Source organism: Arvicola amphibius, chromosome 6, assembly GCF_903992535.2.
Source record: "Arvicola amphibius chromosome 6, mArvAmp1.2, whole genome shotgun sequence".
NCBI classification, from domain to species: Eukaryota; Metazoa; Chordata; class Mammalia; order Rodentia; family Cricetidae; genus Arvicola; species Arvicola amphibius.
Window position 1 is genome coordinate 142592264 of NC_052052.2, and position 25908 is coordinate 142618171.

At 39.5% G+C, this 25908-nt stretch overlaps 1 protein-coding gene across 2 annotated transcripts in view; it reads right to left on the reverse strand.

Moving 5' to 3' along the window:
- Positions 1-25908, reverse strand: part of Dtnbp1 (dystrobrevin binding protein 1) — a 107482-nt gene that overhangs the window by 40002 nt on the left and 41572 nt on the right. For both annotated transcript variants that reach the window (XM_038335119.2, XM_038335120.2), the window contains exon 7: positions 15387-15409. In XM_038335119.2, the coding sequence (XP_038191047.1) occupies positions 15387-15409 (23 nt within the window). The remainder of the gene's footprint in view (positions 1-15386; positions 15410-25908) is intronic.

Consider the following 25908-nt stretch of genomic DNA (forward strand, 5'->3'; position numbering starts at 1 on the left):
ACACACAGACAGAATATTGTGTGTGTGTGTGTGTGTGTGTATGTATGTATGTATATATATATATATATACATATATATATAAATATATATAAAATAAGTAAATAAATATTTAAAAAAGAAAAAAAACAGCCCCCAAAACAAACAAAAAACACCCCCAAAAGCTAATGGCTAACACATACTAAGGACCATGAAGACTGTGATTCTAAAATACTGTGTATGTATAAAGATGCTTACTTAGCACAGTGTAAATTATGGTTGAAATAAAGCTGAATTGGTCACCTCCAAGATGCGCAATGGTATAAAAGCAATTTTTAATGTGTTAATCAAGTGAGGTGATATTTCATAATTAACATTCCAGCTGGGTGTGTAGAAAGAGGACTGCAATCCATGACTTAGCTGGCTGAAGCAGGAAGATTACCTGTTTCCAAGTTCCAAGACAGGCTGGATTAGAGTGAGGTCTTTTTCAAAACAACAGCATCAACAACATGCCATCTAGCGAAAAGGTGTTTTCAAAACTGTGGCAGCAATCACAATTCTTAAGGACTGTCTCAGAAACTAATCAGTAGAGTGGGTTCAGACAAGGGTGCTGAGAAGGACAAAGCCTCTTCAGCCAGACATTATCCAAAAGGAACTAACTCTGACCCTAAGGAAGGGTTGCAGAAAGCAAGATGCCCCACAAGTTTGTGAACAACCTTCAGAACTGCTCAAGGGTGGATTTTACATAGGGCAGGATGTTGGGTTATAGGATGTGAAGGGTTTTCCTTAGGTACTACCAGAGGGCTGGAAACTTGTGAGCTGGAAATAGCTCTACACTGCTGCCTGCAGCATCCTGGGGAATCCATGGCTGTGCACCAGAAAAAAGAATTCCAGGAAGGCCCGTCTAAAGCAGAGTTGAGAGACGGATTTTATTAGGACAAGACTTCAACATAGATCTAACTATAGAAAGTAAGGCAGGTTAGAAAGAGAGGAACTCGGGGAAAAGATAAAAATTGTCCACATACTGATACAGGCTTCTCAAGGGCGCATCACACATACTGACTTTACAAAACACATATATATGATACTGGTGAGTTCTGAGCCTGGTACCTTTAAAGGGTTGCTAAAGCAGCAGGATGGTTCCTAAAGTGTAATGGATAACAATGCCACTAACAGGAAAAGCCCTAGACCACAGAGAAGACTTCACTGTATACAGACTCTGAGAATCTTGCTTGTGAACATATCCAGATATCTGAGAATAGGCCATGGGAATTAAACATGGTACATAGTCTTTTGGTCTTCTTCTTAAAGATAATGTTTCATATAGCCCAGATTGGCCTTGAATTAAATAGCCAAAGATTACTTTAAACTTTTGATCCTCCTGCCTCTACCTCCCAAACACTGAGTTCACAGGGGTATACCATCACAGGGTTTATACAGTGCTGATGACTGAATCCAGGACTCGGTGCATACTAGCCTACATTGTACTACTGAACTACATCCTCTTAGCACCCTGCCAACTGAACTACATCTCCATAGCACTATGCCAACTGACCTATATCCCCAAAGTACCCTGTTAACTGCTATCTATCTATCTATCTGTCTGTCTGTCTGTCCGTCCGTCCGTCCGTCTATCCATCCATCCATCCATCCATCCATCCATCCATCCATCCATCCACCCACCCACCCACCCATCTATCTGTGGAATCATTGCCAAGCATGGTGGCTCAATTCCAGAACTCTGGAGGAAGAGTCAGGTGGAGCCGAGCTTAAGGCCAACCTGGTCTATATAGCAAGCTCTAGGATAGTCAGGGGTACATGTAAGACTCTGCCTCTCAAAATAAATAAATAAAGATAGATAGATGGATGGATAGATAGCTAGATATTGTCTCTCTTGTCAACCTTTGTACCAAATGCTAGTAATTGTCATATAATTCTTGACTCTTACCCAGTAAGAGTGCTTCAACCAGGCTCTGGGTGAGGAGCCCCTTCCCCTTCCCACGTTCACTTAATTTTCCTGTCATTCTACCCAGCTGTAATACAACGTTAAAGCACAAAAATGATGCTGTCTGAGTGTCTTTTAAAGTTGTTCTCACACATCACCATTAGAGCTTCAGAGACTATATTAGGAACAGTTAAGTATTTCATGTCAGACTCTGGCACAGCACACGGAAGGGAGCCTTCAAATTTTTCTTTCAGTCCTGTTTTGAGCTTCAACCTAACACCGCAAATTCAGAGAAATTCTTCCAAAGCTCTGGAACATAAATCAGCTTGTTTAAAAATGAATGAATGAAAAGCCCAAAAGGTTCTTGTTCTTGTCTTAAAATAGCCAGGTATAACCAAGGGGAGACCAGGTAAGTTGTCAGAATGAAGATCAAGTTTCCATAATGTATTAATTACTAAAGCTTGCAAAACATACATTTGTATGGTTAGAGAGAAGAAGCAAAAATATAAATGCAGTACACATAGGGGAAGTGAACACAGGTAGACAAGGTCTGTCTAAACTGCACAGTTCACTTCAGCTACTCTGAGGGATCACTTCAGATTCTGCCCTGCCCCAGTGCTCACTGCACTCACTGGCTGTGATGCTGAGATTGGGTGGGAGGGTATAATGTATGGACCGGCACATCCTAGATGCCAAACAGGATGGGTTTCCACTCATGTCACTGCCATTTGCTTGACTTCGCTTTGTTTCAGTGCTAGTGACTGAACCCAGGGCCTCAGGTATGCTAACTAAATTACACCGCCAGGCCCTAACACTGCAATTTTAATAGAAAGGAAAGTACTATACATTAACAGCACTGCTGATTTTATGTGCTATATACGAACTTTGCTAAAGGAAAAAAATATATGATGGCATGACAAGCTGATATATTCAAGTATTATCCAACCTCCTTCCCACCTTTTTTTCCCCTACTGCTGAGGATCAAACCCAGTGCCTCACACAGGACAGGCAATGTTCTACCCCGAGCTGTATCACCAGCCCCATTTAAAAAAACTCACATCATTGAAATTACTGTGATTTTATTGCAAATACATTTTTCTGTCCAATTGGCTCAGTGGTTAAGAGCACTGACTGCTCTTCCAGAGGTCCTGAGTTCAATTCCCAGCAACCACATGGTGGCTCACAGCCATCTATAATGAGACCTGGCGCCCCCTTCTGGCATCTGGAAGGAATGATGTACACATAATAAATAAATCTTTAAAAAAAAAAAAATAAAATAAACCAATCACCTTCTCATAGTTTTCTGATAGTCTATTCCATCTTACCCATAGCTACAGTATTTAATAAATTCTCAAAATTAGAAATAGGGTTTAAAATTAATAGTATAATAGCGAGAATCTTATAAATACTGTTGTCTTATATAAAAATAATATTTAGAAAAATAGTAAAACGTGTATACCAGTATATTTTAGTGCCTTTAGTCGTCTCTCCTACTGCAGGGTGACCACTGATTCCTCAAATCTAAGTGGATCACATTTCACATGGCTGTGTGCATACCATGGGCACTCCTAGGCAAGGATAGGCAGATAAGAAGGACCAAGGGACACAGCAGAAAAAAATAACGACAGCTTAAATTTTGCAGGAAAATGGATGGAGCTAGAAAACATTATTTTGAGTGAGGTAACCCAGACACAGAAAAGACAATTATCACATGTACTCACTCATAGGTGGTTTTTAAACATAAAGCAAAGAAAGCCAGCCTACAAACCACAATCCCAGAGAACTTAGACAACAATGCAGATACTAAGACTTACATAGGGCCGGGCGGTGGTGGCGCACGCCTTTAATCCCAGCACTCGGGAGGCAGAGGCAGGCGGATCTCTGTGAGTTCGAGCGAGACCAGCCTGGTCTACAAGAGCTAGCTCCAGGACAGGCTCTAAAGCTGCAGAGAAACCCTGGCTCAAAAAAAAAAAAAAAAAAAAAAAAAAAAAAAAAAGACTTACATAGATATAATCTACATGGGAAGTAGAAAGTATAAAAAGACAAGATCTCCTGAGTAAAGTGGGAGCATGGGGATCTTGGGGGAGGATTAAAAGGGGGAGGGAGGAGGCAGAGAGGGGAGCAGAGAAAAATGTAGAGCTCAATAAATATCAATTAAAATGTGTATACATATACATACATACATACATACATACATACATACATATGGACCAAGAGCTCCTTCTGATCAGCTGGTCACCTGACTTCTCCCTGGGTCTGTATTCCCCTTAAAAAGCCATCACAGCCAGCAGTCTTCTGATTAGTGGGAACTCCATAGCTGCCTTGAAAAGTTTAACCAGCAGGTTCAGAGGAGCCCGGAGTTGATGTCTTAGCACCAACCTCCAAAAAAGCTGAGACATACACTCAACAGGTAAAGTCCTCTTTTCAAGCCTGACAGGCAGTATTTTCACAGAATTCTTTTTGTGGTGCTAGAATTTAGTTTTATGAAAGGTATAATTCTTGCTGTCAAGTTTACACTGTGTTCACCAAAAGGGTAATGAAACAGAATTGCTGTATTTGTTCAAGATATCAAACACGTTATGCAACAAAAGCTTGTACCAATTGGTTCCTAAAATGATCTATTGCTGTAATTATTGATCATGCAATAGCAGTCTATAATCTTTGTAAGAAATTGAAGGATAGCACTTAAGGGTCACAACCCTCATCTCAAGCTCTGTTTTTATGCAGTTTAATACATAAGCTGTTCGAGTGCCAATATCCTCACCAATACAAAAACCATTCAGGAGAGTAGCAGGGCAGGCCACAAGTATGGTATCTGACCAACTGTCAAAATAAAGACTCAGCTGGGTTTGAAAAATAAACTGCTCAGCTGGGCAGTGGTACATACCATTACTTCCAGCATCTGGCAGGCAGAGGCAGGTAGATTTCTAAGTTCAAAGCCAGCCTGGTCTACAGAGCAACTTCCAGGACAGCCAGGGCCACAAAGAGAAAACCTGTCTCAAATCCCTACCCCCACCCTCCAAAAAAAGAAAAGAAACTGCCCCAGAATCAAAATTAAAAGGATGTAAATTTCCATGTATTACAGGACACAGCTTTTTTCCAACATCTTTATCACAATATAAACAAGCTTCTAAAAAGCAAATATACTTACATATTAGCATATATTTTAAAGAGAACAAGAGCAGACACACAATATCTTTATCAGAATTCATCAATAAATTAAAATTGTAAGGAGCAATTTTCTTAGGTTAATGACTTAAAATCATGCCCATTCTAAAACCATTCCTGTTAGACCCTATACTGCTAAGTATGACGGAGAGGAGGCTAATTCTTATGCAGTCTCTAAAAGTGCTAAAGTTTCACTTTCTCCATTCTTATTGGCTTTTTCCTCACCACCTAACAAGTAAAAAAATAAGAATATAATACACTCCTAATTGGAGTTCAATTTCATAAATTCTTCCCTTTTGTAAAAAATACATTTAAACATGGAACTGGGGTGGTAGAATGTGTACCTGCATACCTAAGGCTCTCAAGTTCAATTTCTAAACTACACAAAAAAAGGAAAGTACTAGATAGAGATGAGACAGGAAGGATCATTTTTTAATTGACTTTAACTCTAACTTGCAATCTCAAAAACAGGAAAGTCATGATAGAGACTGGGGGCCACACACACTTCTTTCAGGCTTCTACCTAACAGGGCACGATATATACATGGAACATGTTACAACATATGCGATCTTAAAGGAATAATGGGGAGTTTTTAAAATGCAGTAAGTCATAAAAATTATTCATCAGTTGCTTCTAAGGATAAAATCACATTACTCAACAAAAAGCACTCAAAACTAATTCTTAAGGTTTATCTTTTCCAGCAAATTCTACAGGTTTATATACCTCTATATGCATATACAAAATATCACATTTAAAATCATATCCTTAGTCAATGGGTGATAAGTACACCCAAGCTCTGTAAACTTACAAAAATAATATGCTATAAATCTGTATGAAACATTAAGACATTTTCAAAACCCATCTTAGAATCAGTCCTCTTAGGTAAACTTTAACTTCATCCTGTCCCCAGGAATGGTTGTATACTTAACTATGCTACCTTCTGCTTGGAAAATAAACACCTTAGCAGCAAGGATGCTGAATTAGCTTTCATTTGTAACTGTAAGAAATGGAATGGCATTTTGGCTTTTAATATAAATGCTGCTTCATAAAAACATCTATTTGGGAAATTTTACCTGATGGATAAGAAGATGTATATTACACATGCAAATGTCCTAGATCCCCATGCAACAATTATTTGTTCTTAGAATTTACTTAATGGTAATTACTTATTGATATACACAGAAAATAAAGCTCTCACTAAAATATTGTGTTTTCAGGTTCAAATCAGTCTAAATTTAATTTCAGTTTTTAAACAATATTTCATCTTTATATCATGCAGTTATAACAAATTTAAAAAAAAGCACCTAAGAAAAAACATGAAATAACGTTCCACCTACAAGGACTCCTCTGACTGTTTTCCTTGGGTCCTGGAGATGACATGGTTTAGAACTGAGCAAACAGGCAGAAGCAGAGCTGGTCAAGAGGATACTCCAGTTACCAGGCAGCTTCCTTCACGCGCATCTTCTGAGATGTAGAACAAAGGGAGGGAGGCTGCAGCCAGAACTCGTTTTTTGTTTTCAGGGTTTTTTTTTTCCAAAGAAAATGTATTGAAGCTGTTAGTTTTCCAATGTTTCTGATGGCTTAGGCAGACACACACCAGAATCTACTGCCTCTATAAAGCAAAATGCAAGCTCTCATGGGCTCTGGTATACAAAGATGTATGCACCGATCTGGGACCATACCAAATGATGATAAAAATGGGGGTGGGGTGGGCTAGAAATACACTAAATCCTTCTGAATTTGTTATCTAAGCACAAAGATGCATTAGAAACACCCCCAAAAGCACAAGAAACATTAATGTCTAAAATTAGACAAATTAAAATAAAGGATATACTTGCTTTATAATACACAGGATCTTTAAACTTCCCCCACCTCATTTAAATGTAGCTTTAGCAAAGGTTCCCCTAAATTCAGTAACACTGACCAGTGGACTGGAATGCACATGAAGTCCTGAAATGGCACACTTCTGATAGTTACTGTAATCAACAGCAGTACTCTACCTCAAAACTGCTTCCTCAAAAACTACCCTCTCTGTTGCAGTTCTTCGATCAGCCTCTCTCACTTTACCTTCACCTCAGCCTTTCTACATACAGCTTCTTTCCCCTTTTTAAAGCAAATAATTTCCTTTGAAAAAATTAAAAATGAATCTCCCTTAACCTAACACTCTCCCTTCCTCTTTCTCTCTTAGCCTTTTGCTGCTTTGTTAATTCTGTTTTTGTAGACATGCACACAGGGGCTGCAGAGGCTATAGGCTTCAGATTACTGCCAAAGGTGGTGCTGAAAATCCAACTCAAGACCTCCTAACTGCTGAGCCATCTCTCCCATTTCAATTCAAGCCTTTTAAATAGTTTTCCATTAACTCTCTCCTCTTCTGTCCTCTCTCTTCCCTTCCCCTTTTCTCCTCGAGGCCAGTCCTTGCTATGTTGCCCAGACTCCTGCCTCAAGTCTCTGAAGGACATGGGATCCCAGGCACATACCAGTGTATGAACTCAATTAAGTTCTCTCATCTTGGAGCTGATCCCAGAAAATATAAAGCAGATCTGATCCTGTGATTCTAACTGGAACTCCTTGGATTCTCCAAGTCTCTAACTTGTCTCTCTCAAATGAACCTCTATGCTCTCTTGAGCATGCACTCCCCTAAGGAACAAAAATCTTTAGCATCAACCCTTCAAATATGAATACTTATATATTATATAAATGAATCCCTACATATAAATCTGCAAATACACACATTGGAGTTGAGACTATGGCTCAGTTTGTAGAGTTCTTGCCTAGGATGCACAAAGCCCTGGGTTTGTTCCTCAGCATCACAGAAACCTAACATAGTGATGAACACCTGTAATCCCAGCACTCAGAAAGCGAGACAGGAGGATCAGAAGCTCAAAGTCATCCAAAGTTACTTGAAAAACGGCCTCAAAAACAAACAATACACAAAATCAACATTTAACATTCCTGACAGGAAGAAAAAAAGTGAGACAACTCTCTCTCTCACACACACACATACACACACACACACACACACACACACACACACACGCACGCACGGGCACACACACGCACGCACGGGCACACACACACAAATGAACAAATGAAAGAAAAAGACTTAAAAGAAGCATTGTAGTCATTTTCCCTGTGGCCAATGTTTTATATGCACATCCATTTGTGGAGACCACTGTTCTAAAAGGAAAAGTGCAAACCCTGTGCGTGACAAACAAGGCTGGATATGACTCTAGCCTTCATCCCACATATCATATGCTTCAGTGGTGACAAATTATTTGTAATTCTTTCAACAAACATGAAAACTTCAGCTACAATTCTTGAAATAAATATCTCTGTATTCTTGCAAGTGTTCTTTCCTCTTTCTGAGGTGTCCTCGCATCCTGTAAGCCCTGCAGGTACTTATTCAGACTGAACGATACTGCCTATCTCCAGTTGATTACCCCATTTTGGTGTGTTTATTCCCACTATCCCTAGATAATATTCAAATTATATTAATCTTTATATCCTATAAGCTCTGGCACAGTTTGTTAGCTCCATTAGGATAGAGGGTGTTATTGCAAGCCCGCCCATAACAAGCTCAATAGAAGCCCCAGTCTTGGTAGTTTACCCTAAGACAATATCTGGTTCCAAACAAACTACAAACTGAGACAACCCAGGAACAGACCATCCAAAGGAAATTCCTAACATTCCAATCATAGACAGGATCACCTGCCAACACCTATCACTTTTCATCAGGAGACACCCCAAGATAAATGTCAGCCAACAAGGGATCCTGAATCTTAGAGATCCCTCACCCCAACCTCTGCTATTATAAAAACCCCACCCCAAATAAGCTAGGGGCTCTTTGAGTTCGCAAACTTGTGTAGAATAAAGGCTCTTTGCTTTTACATACAGGACTTGGTCTCCTAGTTAGTTTTGGGCAGAACTCCACTATCCGGGCATAACATTTGTATCTTCTAACCTGAGTCTTTATCAATTAATATTACCAAATGGCAGCTAAAATAGTTTCATCTTAGATGGATGTTGGGACGACTGAACTGAACCATCATCTACTATGCAAGCTGCACATGCACTATCATTAATTTGATTTGTAGCATAATAAGCGTTGCTGGGCCAGTATATGCACAAGCTACACTTCAGAGTCGCCCAACAAGGGAGGATCCTAACAGCTCTGAAGTCTCCAGTCAGGTGATGTGGTGGCTCGAATGAGAATGGCCCCCACTGGCATGGACCACATAGCAATCACAGCTGCTTGACAAAGTTCCAGCATTTCCACATAGTAGACCACACTTCGCCAGCACCTTTTTATTTCATTTTTAATGATTCTCACTACTAATGACTTTCCATTTGGGAAATTTTGTATGGGCTTTGGTAAAGGATGAAAATATGGACAATGGTAACCTCTCTAAACAAATAATTCTTTGGGGAAAAAAAAATCACTGCCACTGTGGAACCAGGAATTCCATTGTGCCCTCCTAATTACACCAAGAACAGGAAAGTTAGAGATTTGCTAGACACACCTGATCCCAAGGATGAAAAGCCTACAATTCAGATCCACAGCCTGGGACCATTAAAGGCAAGAGGTCAGCTCACAGGCTCCTTTTCTCCCATTTAACCCTATATGCAACTATAAAGTATAAAAGGTGTATTCTTTTCTCCTCTCTCTCTCTCTCTCTCTCTCTCTCTCTCTCTCTCTCTCTCTCTCTCTCTCTCTCTCTCTCTCTCTGTCTGTCTGTCTGTCTTTTCTTTCCTTTCCTTTTTTTAAGACAAGGTTTCTCTGTGTAGCATTGGCTGTCCTGGAACTCACTTTGTAGACCAAGCTGGCCTCAAACTCAGAGATTCACATGACTCTGCTGGGATTAAAGGTGTGTGCCGCCACCACTGGGTACTACTGTTAGCCATCCTGATTCATCCTACGATTGTGTCCTCCTTCTACCCACTTCTCCCCATTTATTGACTCCACACATTCACTATAGGACCTGAATCCATAACCCTATGCCCCAATCCCCACCGAAGCAGGTCTCTGGCACTCCATGGGGCTCATAGTTTTCAAGATTTGGTTACCAGGGAATGGCACTATTTGAAAGGATTAGGAGGTGTGGCCTTGTTGGAGAAAGTGTGTTACTAGGGGTGGGTTTTGAGATTTCAAAAGCCCATTCCAAGTCCAGAGTCTCTTTCTTCTTGCTGCTGCCTGTGGATCTGGATGTAGAACTCCAGCTACTTCTCTAGCACTGTATCTGCCTGCATGCTGCCATACTCCCCACCATGACAAAGGACTACAGAACTATAAGCAAGCCCCAACTAAACTTTTCCCTTTTTAAGAGTTGCTGTGGTCATGGTGTTTCTTCACAGCAACAAAACAGCGACTAAAACGTGATCTCTTCAACTTGATGACTTCTTGTAGATGGAGGCTGCTCTTTCGTTCCCAGCTACCCAGCCCCAAATAATCATACAGAAACTATATTAATGACAACAATGCTTGCTATTAGCTCGGCTTCTAAATGAATAGTTCTTATTTCTTAAATTAACCCATTTCTATTAATCTGTGTATCACCACGAGGCTGTGATTTACCAGTAGGTTCTAGCGTCTGTCTCCTTTGGCAGCTACATGGCATCCTCCTGACTCTGCCTACTCTCTCTACATATATCTGTTCAGATTTCCCACCTGGCTTGACTCTGCTAAGTCATTGTCCAAAACAGCTTTATTCATCAGTCAATAAAAGCAACAGATACACAGAAGGACATCCCACACCAACTTCTATTTTCACTCACAGTCTGCTACCATCAAGGCTGAGAATTTCTCCATCTCTAAGACCTCAAAATGAAGCAAAACCTATTGTGATCACAAACTTCTTCCCCTTTATGGCACCCACCCCACATTTTCTTGCATGCTTATTTTGCTGGTTTGGTCAGGACTCTGCTAGACATTCTAAACTTTGTGGTCAATTTTCATTCATGTTGACATTGTCACCCAAGAAAACTAGGCCTTGCAAATAAAAATTATATAAGCTCTTTTCACTTCAACTTCCTACTAAGCAAAGCATGTTTGTTTTTTATTCTATTTCTAAGCCTAGCCCAGAAAATTCAGATTATATTTCTTTATGTGAATTTCTCCTAAATGACTTCTCCTCTGGACCTTCCAGCACCACCAGCTATTGTTTCCTTCTGTAAGATCTTAGGGAAAGAGATGTCCCTATGTTCTTTCTGAAGATGACTTATCTAGATATCATTCTTGCCATATTTTTTATTACCCTAATCAATTCCCTTAATAGCTTCACTCTCACTTCCTCTTTTGGCTCCCCTGATCCTAACTCAAGCTGCATTTTCATTTCTTCCTGTTTATGAGCCATTACTTCTTTACTCCCTTCTGACCTGCAGTCTGGCCTCTCCCCCACAAACAGTTCTTTCACATCACTAGTTACCTATTGATTGTTATAACAGGGGCTGTTCCAATCTGCTCAATTTTGATGGAAAGCTACCATCTTTTCTGAAGTTCTTTGTCATTAAGCTGTTGTACTCTTCCTCCCATGTCTCCAAATGCTCTGGCACAATCTGTTCCAGTGTTTTCCTAGGCAAAGTCTCAAAAGTCATTCAGCAGGCGGCCCTAGCTGTCTCATTCCACATGAGTCTCCTGATGGCCACCATTTACTGGAATAATGACAACTCCTAAATCACGACATGTTTCAACTTATTGACCACATTTTCTGACAAATAGATTTTATATTAAGTAGTAGATTACAATGAATATCTTATAAAATTGGATCTACTTTGGTCATTTAATGTTTTAAAAGCAAGATAAATAAAAAAAACTATTAAAATAAATATGCAAATATTTTAAAATATAACTACAGTTTTAATCATATACTCATTAGGCATGGTCTGACTAAAAATTCTAGAGTACGCTACCCACACTGCACTGGATTAGTCTTATTTTAAAATACAGAACAGAAAGATAGATGTATGACACAACAGAACCCCTTTCCCAAAATGTTTTCTAATTTTTAACTCTATTATTTATAACAAAATTGAAAGGCTAGTCAACTATATCAAGTTTTCCAAAGGGTTGCAATCCTAATTTATTGCAATAGTCCTTAACAGTGAAATTCCATTTTTATCTAGTATTTGAGTGTGCGGAACAGTAGCACATTGCAGAGGTGGTTTTGTGAGGTGACACTTTCCCTGGCTAAGTATTCTGTCCTACTTATGGAAATAGGTATTTGGGAGAGTGGCCAGTGGCCGCCTCTATTCAAAGAACTATGGGGACCAGGTGGTATGTTTTCTAGAGAAAAGGGATTGGTGGTTGCTTTTCCAAAGTACTTAAGCTGAAGTCTAAAGGGTAAATGTAATGTATTAAAACTGTAAGTCAAGAATCAAACAGTGAGACAGGAATATCCAACCCCAAATCTCTGTTCCTTGATCCCTTCCTGGAACTCACTCTGTAGACCAGGCTGGCCTCGAACTCAAAGAGAGCTGTCTGCCTCTGCCTCCCCAAGACCTGGGATTAAAGACATGCACCACCACCAACTGGCTAGATTTAAAATCTTAAGAGTAACTTTTAAAATTCAAATATATATAATAACCTACTTTTAAAATTAGGGTTTGAAGGGTTGGCTTGGCAGTTCAGAGCACTTGCTGCTATTACAGAGGACCTGAGTTTATCAGCCACATGGCAGTCACTACCTTCTGTAACTTCAGTTCCAGAGGAGACAATACCTTCTTCTGACCTTTGATGGCACTGCATTTACATGATGTACACACACCCATGCTGGTAAAATATTCTTTCATAAAAGAAAATATAAGCCTAAATACCCGAGTTTGATATCTTGAAGGACAGGTATGCTGACAAGTATCTTTAATTCCAACACTGAGGAGGCAGAGGCAGATGGATCTCTGTGAATTCATAGTTAGCCTGGTCTACTCAAGTTCTAGGCCAGCCCTATGTACATAGACATTATCATCAATAAAATTAAATGAAATCTTATTTTTGCTGGATATGGTATTTACCTATCTATCATTCCAGCTACTGAGACAGAAGGAACATAAATTTTGAGGCAAGCCTTGCCAGTTTAGTGAGATTGTCTTAAAATAAATAATTAAAAAGGGATAGAGTAGAGCTCAGAAGGAAAACACTTCCATGCATGAGGTCCTTTGTTTAATCCTTAGTAACAGAACCCAAGCTCTGAATAAAAATTTCCATCCTGTCTAAAACTTGATCTATCTGTAGATAGATCTAGTGTGCTATAAATGTTGTACAAAGTTAGGAATGTGTGTATAAACAAGTTACCTCCACCTAAATTGAATTATTCTATCAAGCAATATGCAATATTACCTAGCCTTTTACAAATAGTTGATCTCTGAGGACAGCGATACACTAAAACAGAATGCAAGTAAAGCTGACATTTTATATAATGTGTGTCCCTGCTTGTCTTCTACTATTAACTTGATTGAGCTTTTTCCATCTCTTGTTATATAAGAAATGCTACACTGGTTGATCAAAACAAAGGAAAATCAGAATTTTATGAAGATTTCAAATCTTATTCAAACAACTGGTAAAAAAAAATACCCATAAATAGGTGATCACAATTAAATAAAAGCAACAAGAGCATGACAATACATGCTGTCACATGGTCACATACTATTACTTTCAACAACTAACTGGCCATGAGCTTAATCACAGAAGTGGGTAAAACAGAAATTGAGAAGCTGGGCGGTGGTGGCGCACGCCTTTAATCCCAGCACTCGGGAGGCAGAGGCAGGCGGATCTCTGTGAGTTCGAGGCCAGCCTGGTCTACAAGAGCTAGTTCCAGGACAGGCTCTAAAAAAGCTTCAGAGAAACCCTGTCTCGAAAAACCAAAAAAAAAAAAAAACCAGAAATTGAAACAAAACAGCCTGTTCAGTGCAGCCACATGAGGAATATGCCTTCATGACCCGACTTGAAGAATAATCATTTTTCTGAAACATTCTAACAGATAAGCCACACAGGCAATTCTAACCATCAACAACACTGGAAAACTTTTACTCATTCAGGAAACCTAAAGGCCAGGCAAACTTATATGAGGAGTAACAAGCATGTCTGAGAGCCCAAGAGAGTCAACAACTAACTGACCTCTTCTATCTCTTAATAAGAAAGTCTCTAGGAACAGTAGTTTTACAGAATTAGTGCAGAACAACTGAAAGGAGGCACAGTGGAGGACTCTGCTGCTGGGAAGTCTGGGGGTTTCTCCAGGACCAGTGTGGTGGTTTGCTCAGGGATGTCCTCCATAGCTTCAGGCATTTGAACACTTGGTTCCCAGTTGGTGACAACGTTTGTGAAGGTTTGGGGAGACACAGCCCTGCTGAAGGAAGTAATCACTAAGGGCAGACCTTGAGAGTTCCTAGCATCAACCACAGGACTGTGACCTCTCAGCTTCCTGTTCCTCCCTCCCTGCCATTATGGACTCCTCCTCTGGAACTAAAGAAACTCTTCCTTTTATAAAGTACCTTAGTCATGGCGCTTTACCACAGCAACAAAAAAATAATCACTATGACCTAGTATGGGGCACCACGGCTAAGAATGACTTTGTGTCTTCAAAAGCTCCTCTAAAATAGAAAGGAATACTGGTTTGCTCTTCAGAATCTCAGAATACATTTCATCCAAATTTCTAATTTTGCAGATGGAGGAACCAAGCCCAAAATCAGAAGACTAATTAAAGTCACAGAACAGGCTGAGAGCAGGGCCAGCACTGACAAGGCAGACTTTTGAGAAGCTCATGAGACTATTAGGTATACACTGAGCTTCCTCACCATCTCTTCTTTTCGTGACCCAGAGGGACACTGTATAGCAGAAACATTTCTGAAACCTCAAGCCTCAGCAACTCAGAGTTAGCACTCCACCTTCTTAGCTCTCTACTCAGCGCAGAGCCTCACTTGACACCTGTGCGCCAGGTAAACCAGAATTTCAAACTTGTTTGATGAAATAAACTTAAGCAAACAATATTATGCTAACTTCTACTTTCTTTTTGGGGTGTGCGGGGGGGGGGGGGTGGCGGAATGGAGTTCCAGACAGGTAGCCCTGGCTGTCCTGGAACACACTCTGTAGACCAGGCTGGCCTCAAATTCATAGATCCACCTGCCTCTCTGCCACCTGAGTACTGGGATTAAAGGAATGCCCAAACACCACCAAACTCAACATCTGCTTTTTAACATAAACTCTTATTTAAAAGAAAGGGAATTAGCTCTTTTCATGATCACCAACCTAGAACATCTGGCATGATTAATCCCCAACTACTGTAAAGTGAAGAATTAAACACAGAATTACCTTTGAAGGCTTCAAGCTCCTTCCTGTAAGAAAAGAGAAAAGCAAACTTAAAACAATTTCCTCCCACTGAAAATTGCTCTTGCATTGTAACAACAGTTTATGAGCTTGAAAAACACAGAACAGCTTGGGATACTGACATGTCAACTCTATGTCACTGAAAATATCAACACAAATTAGACTAAAGTAATGATTTCATTTCTGTTCTTACCTCCTAATGGCTCAAAAACTCTACTAAAATTTAAGTTATAAAAACAAAATTTAAGAATACAGAGAGCATTCAATGCCATATGTGGTCCATCTCATACAGAAACAATTTTTAAAAGGCGCTTTTTATAATTTTGATAAATATTAAACAATAGATTTCTAAGGTCTTCAACTAAAGTTTATCCAGAAGAGCAGTAGTTATTTCCTCATTTAGTAGCAAAGAAGAAAAGTGAGAAAACCAAGGACAGACATTCAGAGCTCACTCTGCCCCTGAAGAGCCACACACCTCTAGGCATCTTCCGGGTTGCTGAACATCAATGTCAATTATGGATGCTAACATGAGTAGTTTCCTGGGGCAATACACAGTGGAAGAAACAGACAAGGCTCTATAAAATCGACACTTTCTGACAAAAAAAAGTCACAGTAAGTTACATTCCAGCACAGGAGGTTGGTGGCTGATGGACCAGAAGGTAGGATAATACTGAGCAGAAAAGGCGATTTCTTCCCAGCTTAAGGTTAAAATCTCTCAGGAGTATCTTAGAAGCCTCGATGGTAATTTATTCCACACACAGAACCTATCCAACAAGACATTCTGACACTATTTGGAAAACAAAAGCTCTTGAGAAACAGCTAATTCATTTGTAAAAACTATGCTAAAGTCTTAAAGTCTTATACTACTACTAATATAAATTAACTTTATATGCATATATTTTGGGTAAACTCAGCATAGAAGCAGTAAAATGATAAGACCCTAGATTCACAGGCATTTAAAGTTGAAAAGAATCTGAGAGATATGGTAACAACAATGACTTGGAATTTTAAAAAGTACTCCAAAAAGAGACAACGAAGGTCTAAGGAATGGGCTTGTTAGTGATGCTATACATGTATTACATCCCAGCAAAGTGCCTAAGAAAAATCACTTCCAAATCTGTTTTACGTGAAAATCTGCTTCATGTGAAAAGCTATGCTTTGGGGACTAAAGGGAAGTTGAGGCAAGGTGGGTGGGGAAAGGAATATCACTGGGCTCTTACTATATATATACTATACATTACACAAGGAACATCTTGTATATTCACTGTATACACACTAGCCTCAATATGAGAAAACAGAACTTGGTGACAAAAGGCCACATGGTATTAGGTGATAAGACAAAGACTAAACCTAGAGCTCTCACACTGTTAATGTGTACAGTCTTTGGCATCCAGAATTGCAGGCTAAGTCTAAATTTGACCCACCTGCACGCCAGTCACCTGAGATAGTTTAGCCCTACGAGAAAATTGCCTGGTAGACCAGAGTCATTGGCAGGAAACTCACTCAGAGCAACCTCAAACATTTTGCCAACATCTGCTCTGTGTTAGAAGACTGTTAAAAATAACTTGAAAGCCACAATCAATAAAACATGAACGAGAAAACCTAACATGTAAGGCAGTATGGACTTATTGATAAGGGACTCTGTAATTGTCATGTAGTTGACTGGCTGAATGAATATACTATAAAACCATTAAAGCAACTTCTATCATTTGTGTATTACTGGCATTTTTAAATTCAAAATTTTAACTGGTTAGCCAGATTCCTAAAGAAGGAAGTACCCAACCCTCCCATTATTATCAAATCAATGGCCTATCATTTCAGTACTCTGGTCTTGCCTTCCCACTACAAATTACATGCCCTTCAAGGTTGGTGTATTTGTGGTTGAGTCAAGATGAGGGAATGGGTAAAGAAAATGTAATGGAAAAAGCAAAAACTTCCAGCCACCTACATTCAAATGTGTTCCTGCCAGTCTTTGTTTTTCTATATGACAATCAGCCCCTGCAGAAGTCAATGTCCTGAGAAAAGTTAAGATTCTTCATACCTCAAGCACCCAAACCAGACCACGGATGACTCTGTAAGCAGACATACAGAGATGACTAGTTTAGGGACTTTGTTCTATTCTAGTGTTGCCTGCTCCCTCCTGGCTCTATAACCCATGGTAAATCATTTAATCTCCAGTCTTGCTTTTCCTCTTGGTAAAAAAGAGTGTGCACCTACTCAGAAGGTCATGAGAATTCTGTAAGTTAACTTAGATTAAGTACTTTTTATATCATTTTTATAATTTAATTTTATCTTTAAAATGATGAGAAGTCTTAATCATACCTATGTTTTAGAAAAATGAATTATCATTAACAGTAATATAATCAGACTAGGGGAAAGATTATAGACAGAAAGGCCAATTAGTAGGCTTCCACTATAACTGAAGTTACCAAAATGTGGGTATGACCTCAAAAGGACTCTACTTAAGACACAAAGGCAAAGATGGAATTAAAGAAGCATTAGTCTAAACTAACTGAGTAGAGCTGACAGGAGAGGAGAAAGGGATTACCAAGACCCTTATGACTGTGGGCCATGTAATTCTGTAGAAGGCAGAGTCTGACTGTAGTGGAAGAGAATTTGGGGCTTGGTGATCTTGAGATGTTTGTTGGAACTCAAAGTACAAGTATCTAGAAGGTACAAAGATGCCCACACTGATAACCAGAATCACCATGTGTGTGGCAGATGAGCAAGGTTATGTAAAAATTCCTGGGGAGGGCACAGGAACAGAAAGTGGCAGTAGCCACTAACAGAATCCAAGAGATACCAACAATGGAGCATTTATAAGGAAACAAAAACCTACAATAGAAAAAAATGCAGTTTAACAGCACTGGAAAATTTAAAAAAAAACCAGATTTCAGAAGGTCTGGTAAATAAGAATTAGATTTAGTTACCCAAAAAGCTAAGAAAGATGTATGTAAAACAATTTAAGTACATCCTAGGTTTATTCTCTATTGGTATCTGACACAATATTTATAGACTCTCCATTAAGGAGTATTTTAAATATCATATGCTATGCAACTTGTTCACCATTAGTCTTTTTTCAAGAAGCATATTAGTAGTATATTTTCTTTTCTTTAACTAGTCCAGTATTTATCTTTAGGGATAATTTCCAAGTTTCATTAATCCACATAAAAGCATGGATCACCCCCAAAATTCCCACATCTTACTACAATAATTTTTGAGCTACTTATCATTTCTATTTTCTCTTCTTTAATAATGTGTTATTTTATGACAAGGTATTTCTTAATATAAGGACAAGAACTGTCAAACACAAAACATGATGTGAAACTTCCAGAGAAAGAAAATGATGCTCAACTAGGGAGAAATATCCCTCTGTGGAAGCCAGTAGCACAAATGGATTCATGTGCATTTATGGAGGGGACAGTGACAGTGAGGTTTTCCCAAGCTGGAACAAAAGACTAGAAAGAGTAGAGCTAGGAAGAAAAGATACCCATTTCTCAGCCACAGAAAATTTGAGCCATTATTGCCATGCTTGGGATGCTGAGGGGCTGATCTGGAGCAATGGGGAGGGACACTCAGTTCTCTGGTTCCCTTTTCAGTCATTTCTTCAGTCGGAGCAGCAAGGCAAATGCAAATGCACAGAGAGACACCAGTGCTAACCGCTGAACACTGGAAGAAGCAACTCTATACCCTGGGGAAAAACTCAAAACTCAGCACTGATCAGGAGTTTAAGACCGGGCTGGACTACATAAGACCTAAGTAATTCAGAAGTTTGGAAATAAAAAATATCTTAAATTACATCCTTATGCATGATATGTGTGTGGGTTTTGTTGCTGTTTGTTTTGTTTTGGTTTCTCAAGACAGGGTTTCTCTGTAGAAAAGCCCTGGCTGTCTTGAAACTCACTTTGTAGACCAGACTGGCCTCAAACCCACCTGCTTCTGCCTCCTGAGTGATGGAATTAAAGGTGTGTGCCACCACCATTCAATTTTACTTGTTCATTTTCATTCTTACAAGTCTACTTAGTATTAGGACACAGGGACTCTGTTCATACTGTTCCTTCTGCCTAGACTTGTATAATCCTAGACCCACATATTGCAAGGTTCAGGACTCAGCTCTATGAACCTTCTTAGGTCTTCCCTGACACGTAGAGAAGTCTACCCCTTTCTTACTGCCGTATCGTCATTCTATTTACCCAAAGCTTAGTCTGCTGTTTGAGGCTATCATTTTATAAAAATTTTGCCTGTGCGCCCCATATTTCATGACTAACATGCAAGCTGACTTCAAAATATCAAGCCATTCAGTGACTGTTAGCTAAAGAAAAGCATGTATGTGGTTTGAAGTCCTTTATTTTGGCTTATAGGGTAAATATTCACTCATTTCTTTATGAGAATCTATGTATAACTGGTTGCAAAAACATTTCCAAGAGATTCTTGAGATAGACTTGTAGAGCTAAATAATTACATTCCCAACCACCCCACACATGAGAATATGATTTCCTGTCTGCCCCAAACCACAATAAGTACTATTTGTCAAGGCAGTCCCTGTTTCTGTCCATAAAATCTTTCAGCAGGACTAGAAGGATAGTTCAGTCCATAACATGTTTACCACACAAGCATAAGGACCTGAGTTTGAGCCCCAGAACATATACAAAAACGTAAGGCATGGTAGCATGTACCTTAACCCCATAACTAAAGAACTAGAGACAGCAGAATCACTGGGACATGCTGGCCAGCCAGTCTAGCCTAATTAGTAAGCTTCAGGCCAATGAGAAACCTTGTCCCAAAACAAACAAATAAATAAAAGCTAAAGTGGGTGACAACTGAGGATCAACACCCAATGTTGAATTCTGGTCTCCCTTCATATGCACAAACACAGACACAAAAAGTTATCAGTAGCAGTAATACCATTATACATGCAGTGTTTTTCAAACACAGTTGGTATTTCCCCGTATAACCACACAGCTCCCTATATGTGATTTTCATCAGATAACTAAAGAAGGATAGCCTATTTTAAAGACTTATTTATAAATGTGTATTGAATGTTTTGCTTACACATATATTTATGTATCATGTTTTTGCCTAGTGGCCACAGAGATCAGAAGACAGTGTCAGATTCCTTGGAACTGGAGTTACGAACAGTTGTGAACCACAATATGGTTCCCAACTCCCCTGTTAAGAAACCAGTTCTCTTAGCCACTGAGCTATCTCTCCGGCCCCAAGAAGAATATTCTTAAGTACCCCATAAATACACTGGTTAAAAATCATCCATTCAAAGTGTTTAGCAAAGATAGGGGAGAGCTCTCAGGTTCACAAATAGTTTCCTATAGCTACACTTCCCTCTACCACCATGAGAATCATAGTCATTCTAAGCCACAGTTAATACTGGGCATGGTTCACACTCTCGCTTTGGCAAGAGAAGAAAACCTTTCTCTGTGCCAAGAAGGCACAAACACAACAAAATAACACATACCCTTTCTCAGCTACCAACATCTGGGTCTGATTCAGTTTGTTCTAACTCAAAAGTCAATACAAAAGGACAAGTTTGCAGAGATGTAGGAGTTAAAACCCTGGCTTTGATGATGGCCCTAAATAGTTAAATGATTTTATGTAACTCAATCTGCCATTCAATTCTAGTGGTTGCTATTCTGCCCACCTCAAGTTATGGTGGACATGGATTGCTAAATGAGAAAACACATAGTAGCCACTGAAGAGATGCACAGGAACAAAAAAGTGAGTATAAAGGGGCCAGCCAAAGAAACCAACCCTGAGCACGAAATCTAGCACCTTGACCCTGAACCCAGAGCCAGTGAAAGAAACACACACTGAATCTGAAACCCAGGCAAGTGAAATAAACACTTTAACTCTGAACCCAGAACCAAAGAAAAACACCCAGACTCTGAAACCAGAGCCAAAGAAACATACTTTGGCCCTGGAATAAGAGACAGTGAAAGAAATACGTACTGGCCCTAAATCTAGAGTCAAAAAAAACAAAACAAAACAAAAGGCCAGTGAGAGAAACACAGTTTGGCCCTGAAACCAGAGCCAATTCTTCCCCTACCCAACTAAACCAATCAATCCCTGAACAGGAAAACTAACCAATCCCTGAGAAGAAAATCTTCTCCCTGGGAAGCCCTGTATAAGCCCCCTGCCTGTTCAGTTGCTGGCTGCCCTTTCCCACCCTGGCAGAGGCAGTCACTCCCCTGGACTCTTCCTTCCCAAATAAATCTCTTTCTTAAAAGAGTTTTGGGTGGAACTCTTCACATGTATGAAAAAGAATCTTTGCTGAGACGTTCCCTTAGTGGGGCTGAGCATAAAAACCAGAAGAAACAGTTACATCTGCTAGGAAACTCCCTTGGGAGTTGAGCAGAGAGACTGCTTTTCGCTGGAGTCCAAGGAAACTGCTATATTTCTGCAGGGGCTTCTCCTTTAGCAGAATGAAGCAGATGAGGTAACATCTTGTGTCTGAGCAAAGCAGAAGAAACAGATAGCTCTGCTAGGACTTCCCTTAATGGGAAAGGAGCAGAGCTCAGAAGGAAAAGAAGCAGAACTGCTACATCCTACAGGGAGACCATCCCCCACTGTACCCCAACTTCAGGTATAGCCTGACTTCCTTCCTGATAAGCCAGATACTTTACTCAGCCTCCTGAGCTGTCTTATTGCAGTTCCAGCCTCCTATTACAACTCCGGGTATAGCCTGACTCCCTGACAAGTCAAGATACCTTTCCCTCCAGAGCTGTAACACTCACAGCAAGTATTTCTTTTCTCCCACCTCCCAACTCTGTTCTGGACTAGATTTTCAGGAAGTGTATAAGCCATAGACCAGGCCAAAATGGAATAAATTAAAAATTTACAAAACATGAGATTTGTTTTGTTCTGATTTTTGGTAACTCAAATGTGTGCATCTCAAGCATGAATTCTGTAGACAACATCATTATGTCACAGTGTTAAGTGGCACGACATCCCTGCAGGTATATAAATACTTTTTGTTTATAGCACACTATACCCATATATATGTCATGCATCTAACATATTGTACATAATCTCTTTTCAAATCAAGAAAAGGAAAATCACTTGTTTGTTTGCATACTATTTTGTTAAAAGGGTGAGTTTATTTTCTAAGAACTAAGAACTCTTCATTTGAGAATCAGAAAGTTAAGCTTCCGTATCATGGTGTGTACATGTGCACTGGTTTACTGGTAATATACATGCCTGTGAAGACCAGATGATAACAGTTGTTTCTGTTTTTGTTTTTTACTCTTTGCTCTTTTGGGGGGCCCACCACACAGCTCCCAAATAAATCACACGGAGACTTATTCTTACTTATGACTGGCCTTAGCTTGGCTTGTTTCTAACCAGCTTTTCTTTACTTAAATTATCCTGTCTACCTTTTGCCTCTGGGTATTTATCTTTCTCTAGGATCTATATACCTTTCTTTCTGAATTCATTGCTGGTTGTATTGCTGGGTGGCTGGTCTCTGATGTCCTCCTTTCTTTTTCCTTTTCTTGTTCTCAATGCCTTTTCCCAGATTTCTCCTCCAGTTTATTTTCTCTGCCTGCCAGACCCACCTATCCTTTCTCCTACCTCACTATTGGCCGGCCAGCTCTTTATTAGACCAAGCAGGTGTTCAGGAAGGCAAGGCAACAGAGCTTCACAGAATTAAACAAATGCAACATAAAAGAATGTAACACCTCTTTGCATCTTAAATATTCCACAGCATAAACAAATGTAACACATCTTAAAATAATATTCCACAGCAGATGACTTCAAATATTGTTCTTAAGGCACCATTCACTTTCTGTCTCTCTGCTTCTCTCTGGAAGCAGGGTCTCTTACTGGCCTGGAGCTCATCAAGCAGACTTGGCTGGCAGACCAATGAACTTCAAGGGTCCTCCATTCTGTTTCTTCAATGCTTCAAGCATGTGCTAACCAAGCCTGGCTTTTTATGTGGGTTGTGGGAATAGAAATCTGGTCGGTATGCTTGGAAGACAAGAACATTACTGCCCACCAAGCCCTCTTCTCCAGTTCCAAGCTCATTTCTTGTTTTCAATACTCTAAATTTTGCAAGTGTTATACAGAATACTAAGGTGCCTATTTTAATATGCATTATATGCAAATTGGTTCTATAAGGGAGAAAGTTGTGAAACACCAACTCAAACAAATGCATTTCCTCCAGAATTCTCAGAGCCTTTAATACACTGACATGTAAGGCAGATGTTTCTGTAATGTATTTGATCATGGACTGCTTGATCAGAAACTACTCATATAAAACATTTCCGGGAAAGCTGCAGCTGATTTGTGGCTTATAGTACATGCACATTTCTCACATTTCAAGCAGCACTTGTGAGGGTTTATCTATAACACCAATCGGTCCCCATCTGCAACTCACTCCACCTTTCTGTCCAGCTTTTCACAAGCAACTATATTCAATTATGTTATTTCTAGCACTGGCTTATTTATAAATAATATGCCCCAAATAATGTTCTTTTTTCCTATTTTAAACATTATTGATTTCTTGTTGTACAACATGAGAATTCATTTTGAGATTCCCTCCAACACTTTCACATAAACATGTTTTCTTGTGCCCAGCTCCCCAAAAAGCTGCATCATGATTCTGCATTTAAGGATCACAATATTTTGTGAATGTTGTTTATAACTGAGTCATGCTGTCTTATGTGCTGTCTTTAATATTTGTCTTGTTCTTACTTTCTTGGAAAAAACAAAACCAACCAACCAACCTATGTGAACTAATTTACCATCAACTTCTCAGCCATAGCTTATACAACTCTGCTCAACAGTCAGGCTTATTTACCTGCTCATTCCATTTCCTCTTAGAAACATTGTTCTTGGCATCTGGTAGACTGGCTCGGCAATGTCCTCCAGGGTTCTGGTCACCATCACCCTGGACACCTTCCCCTATGCCTTCCTCCTTATTGGCTGGATGGAGTTTGGTTGGTTCCCTGGTGTACGAACTATACTCTCCAATAATTTCTTAACAAAGTATACATGTGAGCTAAACTGGAGTTCTTCTATGCTTGGAAATGATTTTATTTCCTCACCTCTGATAGTTTGCTAAGTAAATACCCATATTCTAAGAAGAAATCATTTTTTTCTTCCTTATCTTTTTTTTCAGTGTAAGCTTTAGAAGAGAAGAGCACATTTTCCCACATTCTATTCAGTCCAGTAGAGTCCAGAGTCTGGGGCTCTTGCTCATAGTCTTCAGTGGAGACCTCAGGCTTTGTCACTGAGCACATTCACCAGGGCTCTGGTTACTTCATCGGCACTCATGATGTTAAGAGGCACATTCTTCTCCTGGGCAAGTAAGTTGTGGACCAAGAGCTTGGGCAGCATCTCTGAACATTCACTGATTAGAATGGGTAGGCACCTTCCTGAACTCTACAATTGCTTAATGAATTACTCGTAGCCAGGCTATCTAGCAAGCACTGGCATAAACGGATGTGAATTCAAATAGTCCCAGCTTTGTACCAACCATCTTTGCAGCCAACATGTTTGTTAGCCCAGAAATAATTATTCAGTTGCAGTGTTGTTAAGTTACCAAAGTCTTTTAGATTCATGTTCCTTAATATGCAACTTCTCTGAAGTGTTTTACCATCTTTACTCCTGAGGTACTGAAGCTTACAAAAATACCCATCAACAGTGGACCTTTCCACACTCACTATGCTGGGTACTTGTTGGGCCCAACAAACTCAAGCAAGGATCACACTTCTCCACATATGTCCTTTCCACTAGAATTCCTGCTCTGAGCTCACTTCTCCTTTCAGGGAACTGGTGCTTCAGTCCCTGAGTCTTTCCAGAGTTCTGAGATCCACAGCAGCACACTTCATGTCTGAGTTCTCCGTCTAGGTGCTTAGTCTCACCCACATTAGACTGTTCTGTGATCAATCATCACTAAATTCTTGCACTTCTAGAACACTGATGTTATCTATGCCTACTGCTGTTTCCTCTTTTACCTTCTTGCTCTTCTGAGTTGTAACATTTAACTTCCTTAAAACTTTATTGTGTTTTCCATAAACATAGTCTAGATTTGTTCAATTCCGTTTTTGTACCAAGATTATTTACTCTGTAATACCTTATTAATCAGTCATATTAATAATCAGGTTGATTTGCTCCTAAAAGGTTTCTTTTCAAAGAAATGTTCACCTAAAGTTTCAGGAAGGCTACATTTATAAGCAGATAAAACAGCATCTCACAGAGTCCTACTGCTCACAGTTAAAGATGCAAGGTAACTAGAATTCAGAATTTGCAGGGATTTTGTAAGTTAAGCTTCCTCTTAGTTGGCTCTTTAGAAACAAAAACAAAACTGTCTATTTTCTTCAATAACCCTGTCAGAAATTCTCATTACTTCCAATTCACAGTTAAGAAAACTGATGATTGGCAAAAGATCAAACAGGTAGAAAAAGAGAAGAAAATCAAGATTAGGTATCTAAAGACGTTACCAATAACTCTAATTGTAATTTATTTATCCTTTTGAGATAAGAGATTCCTGTAC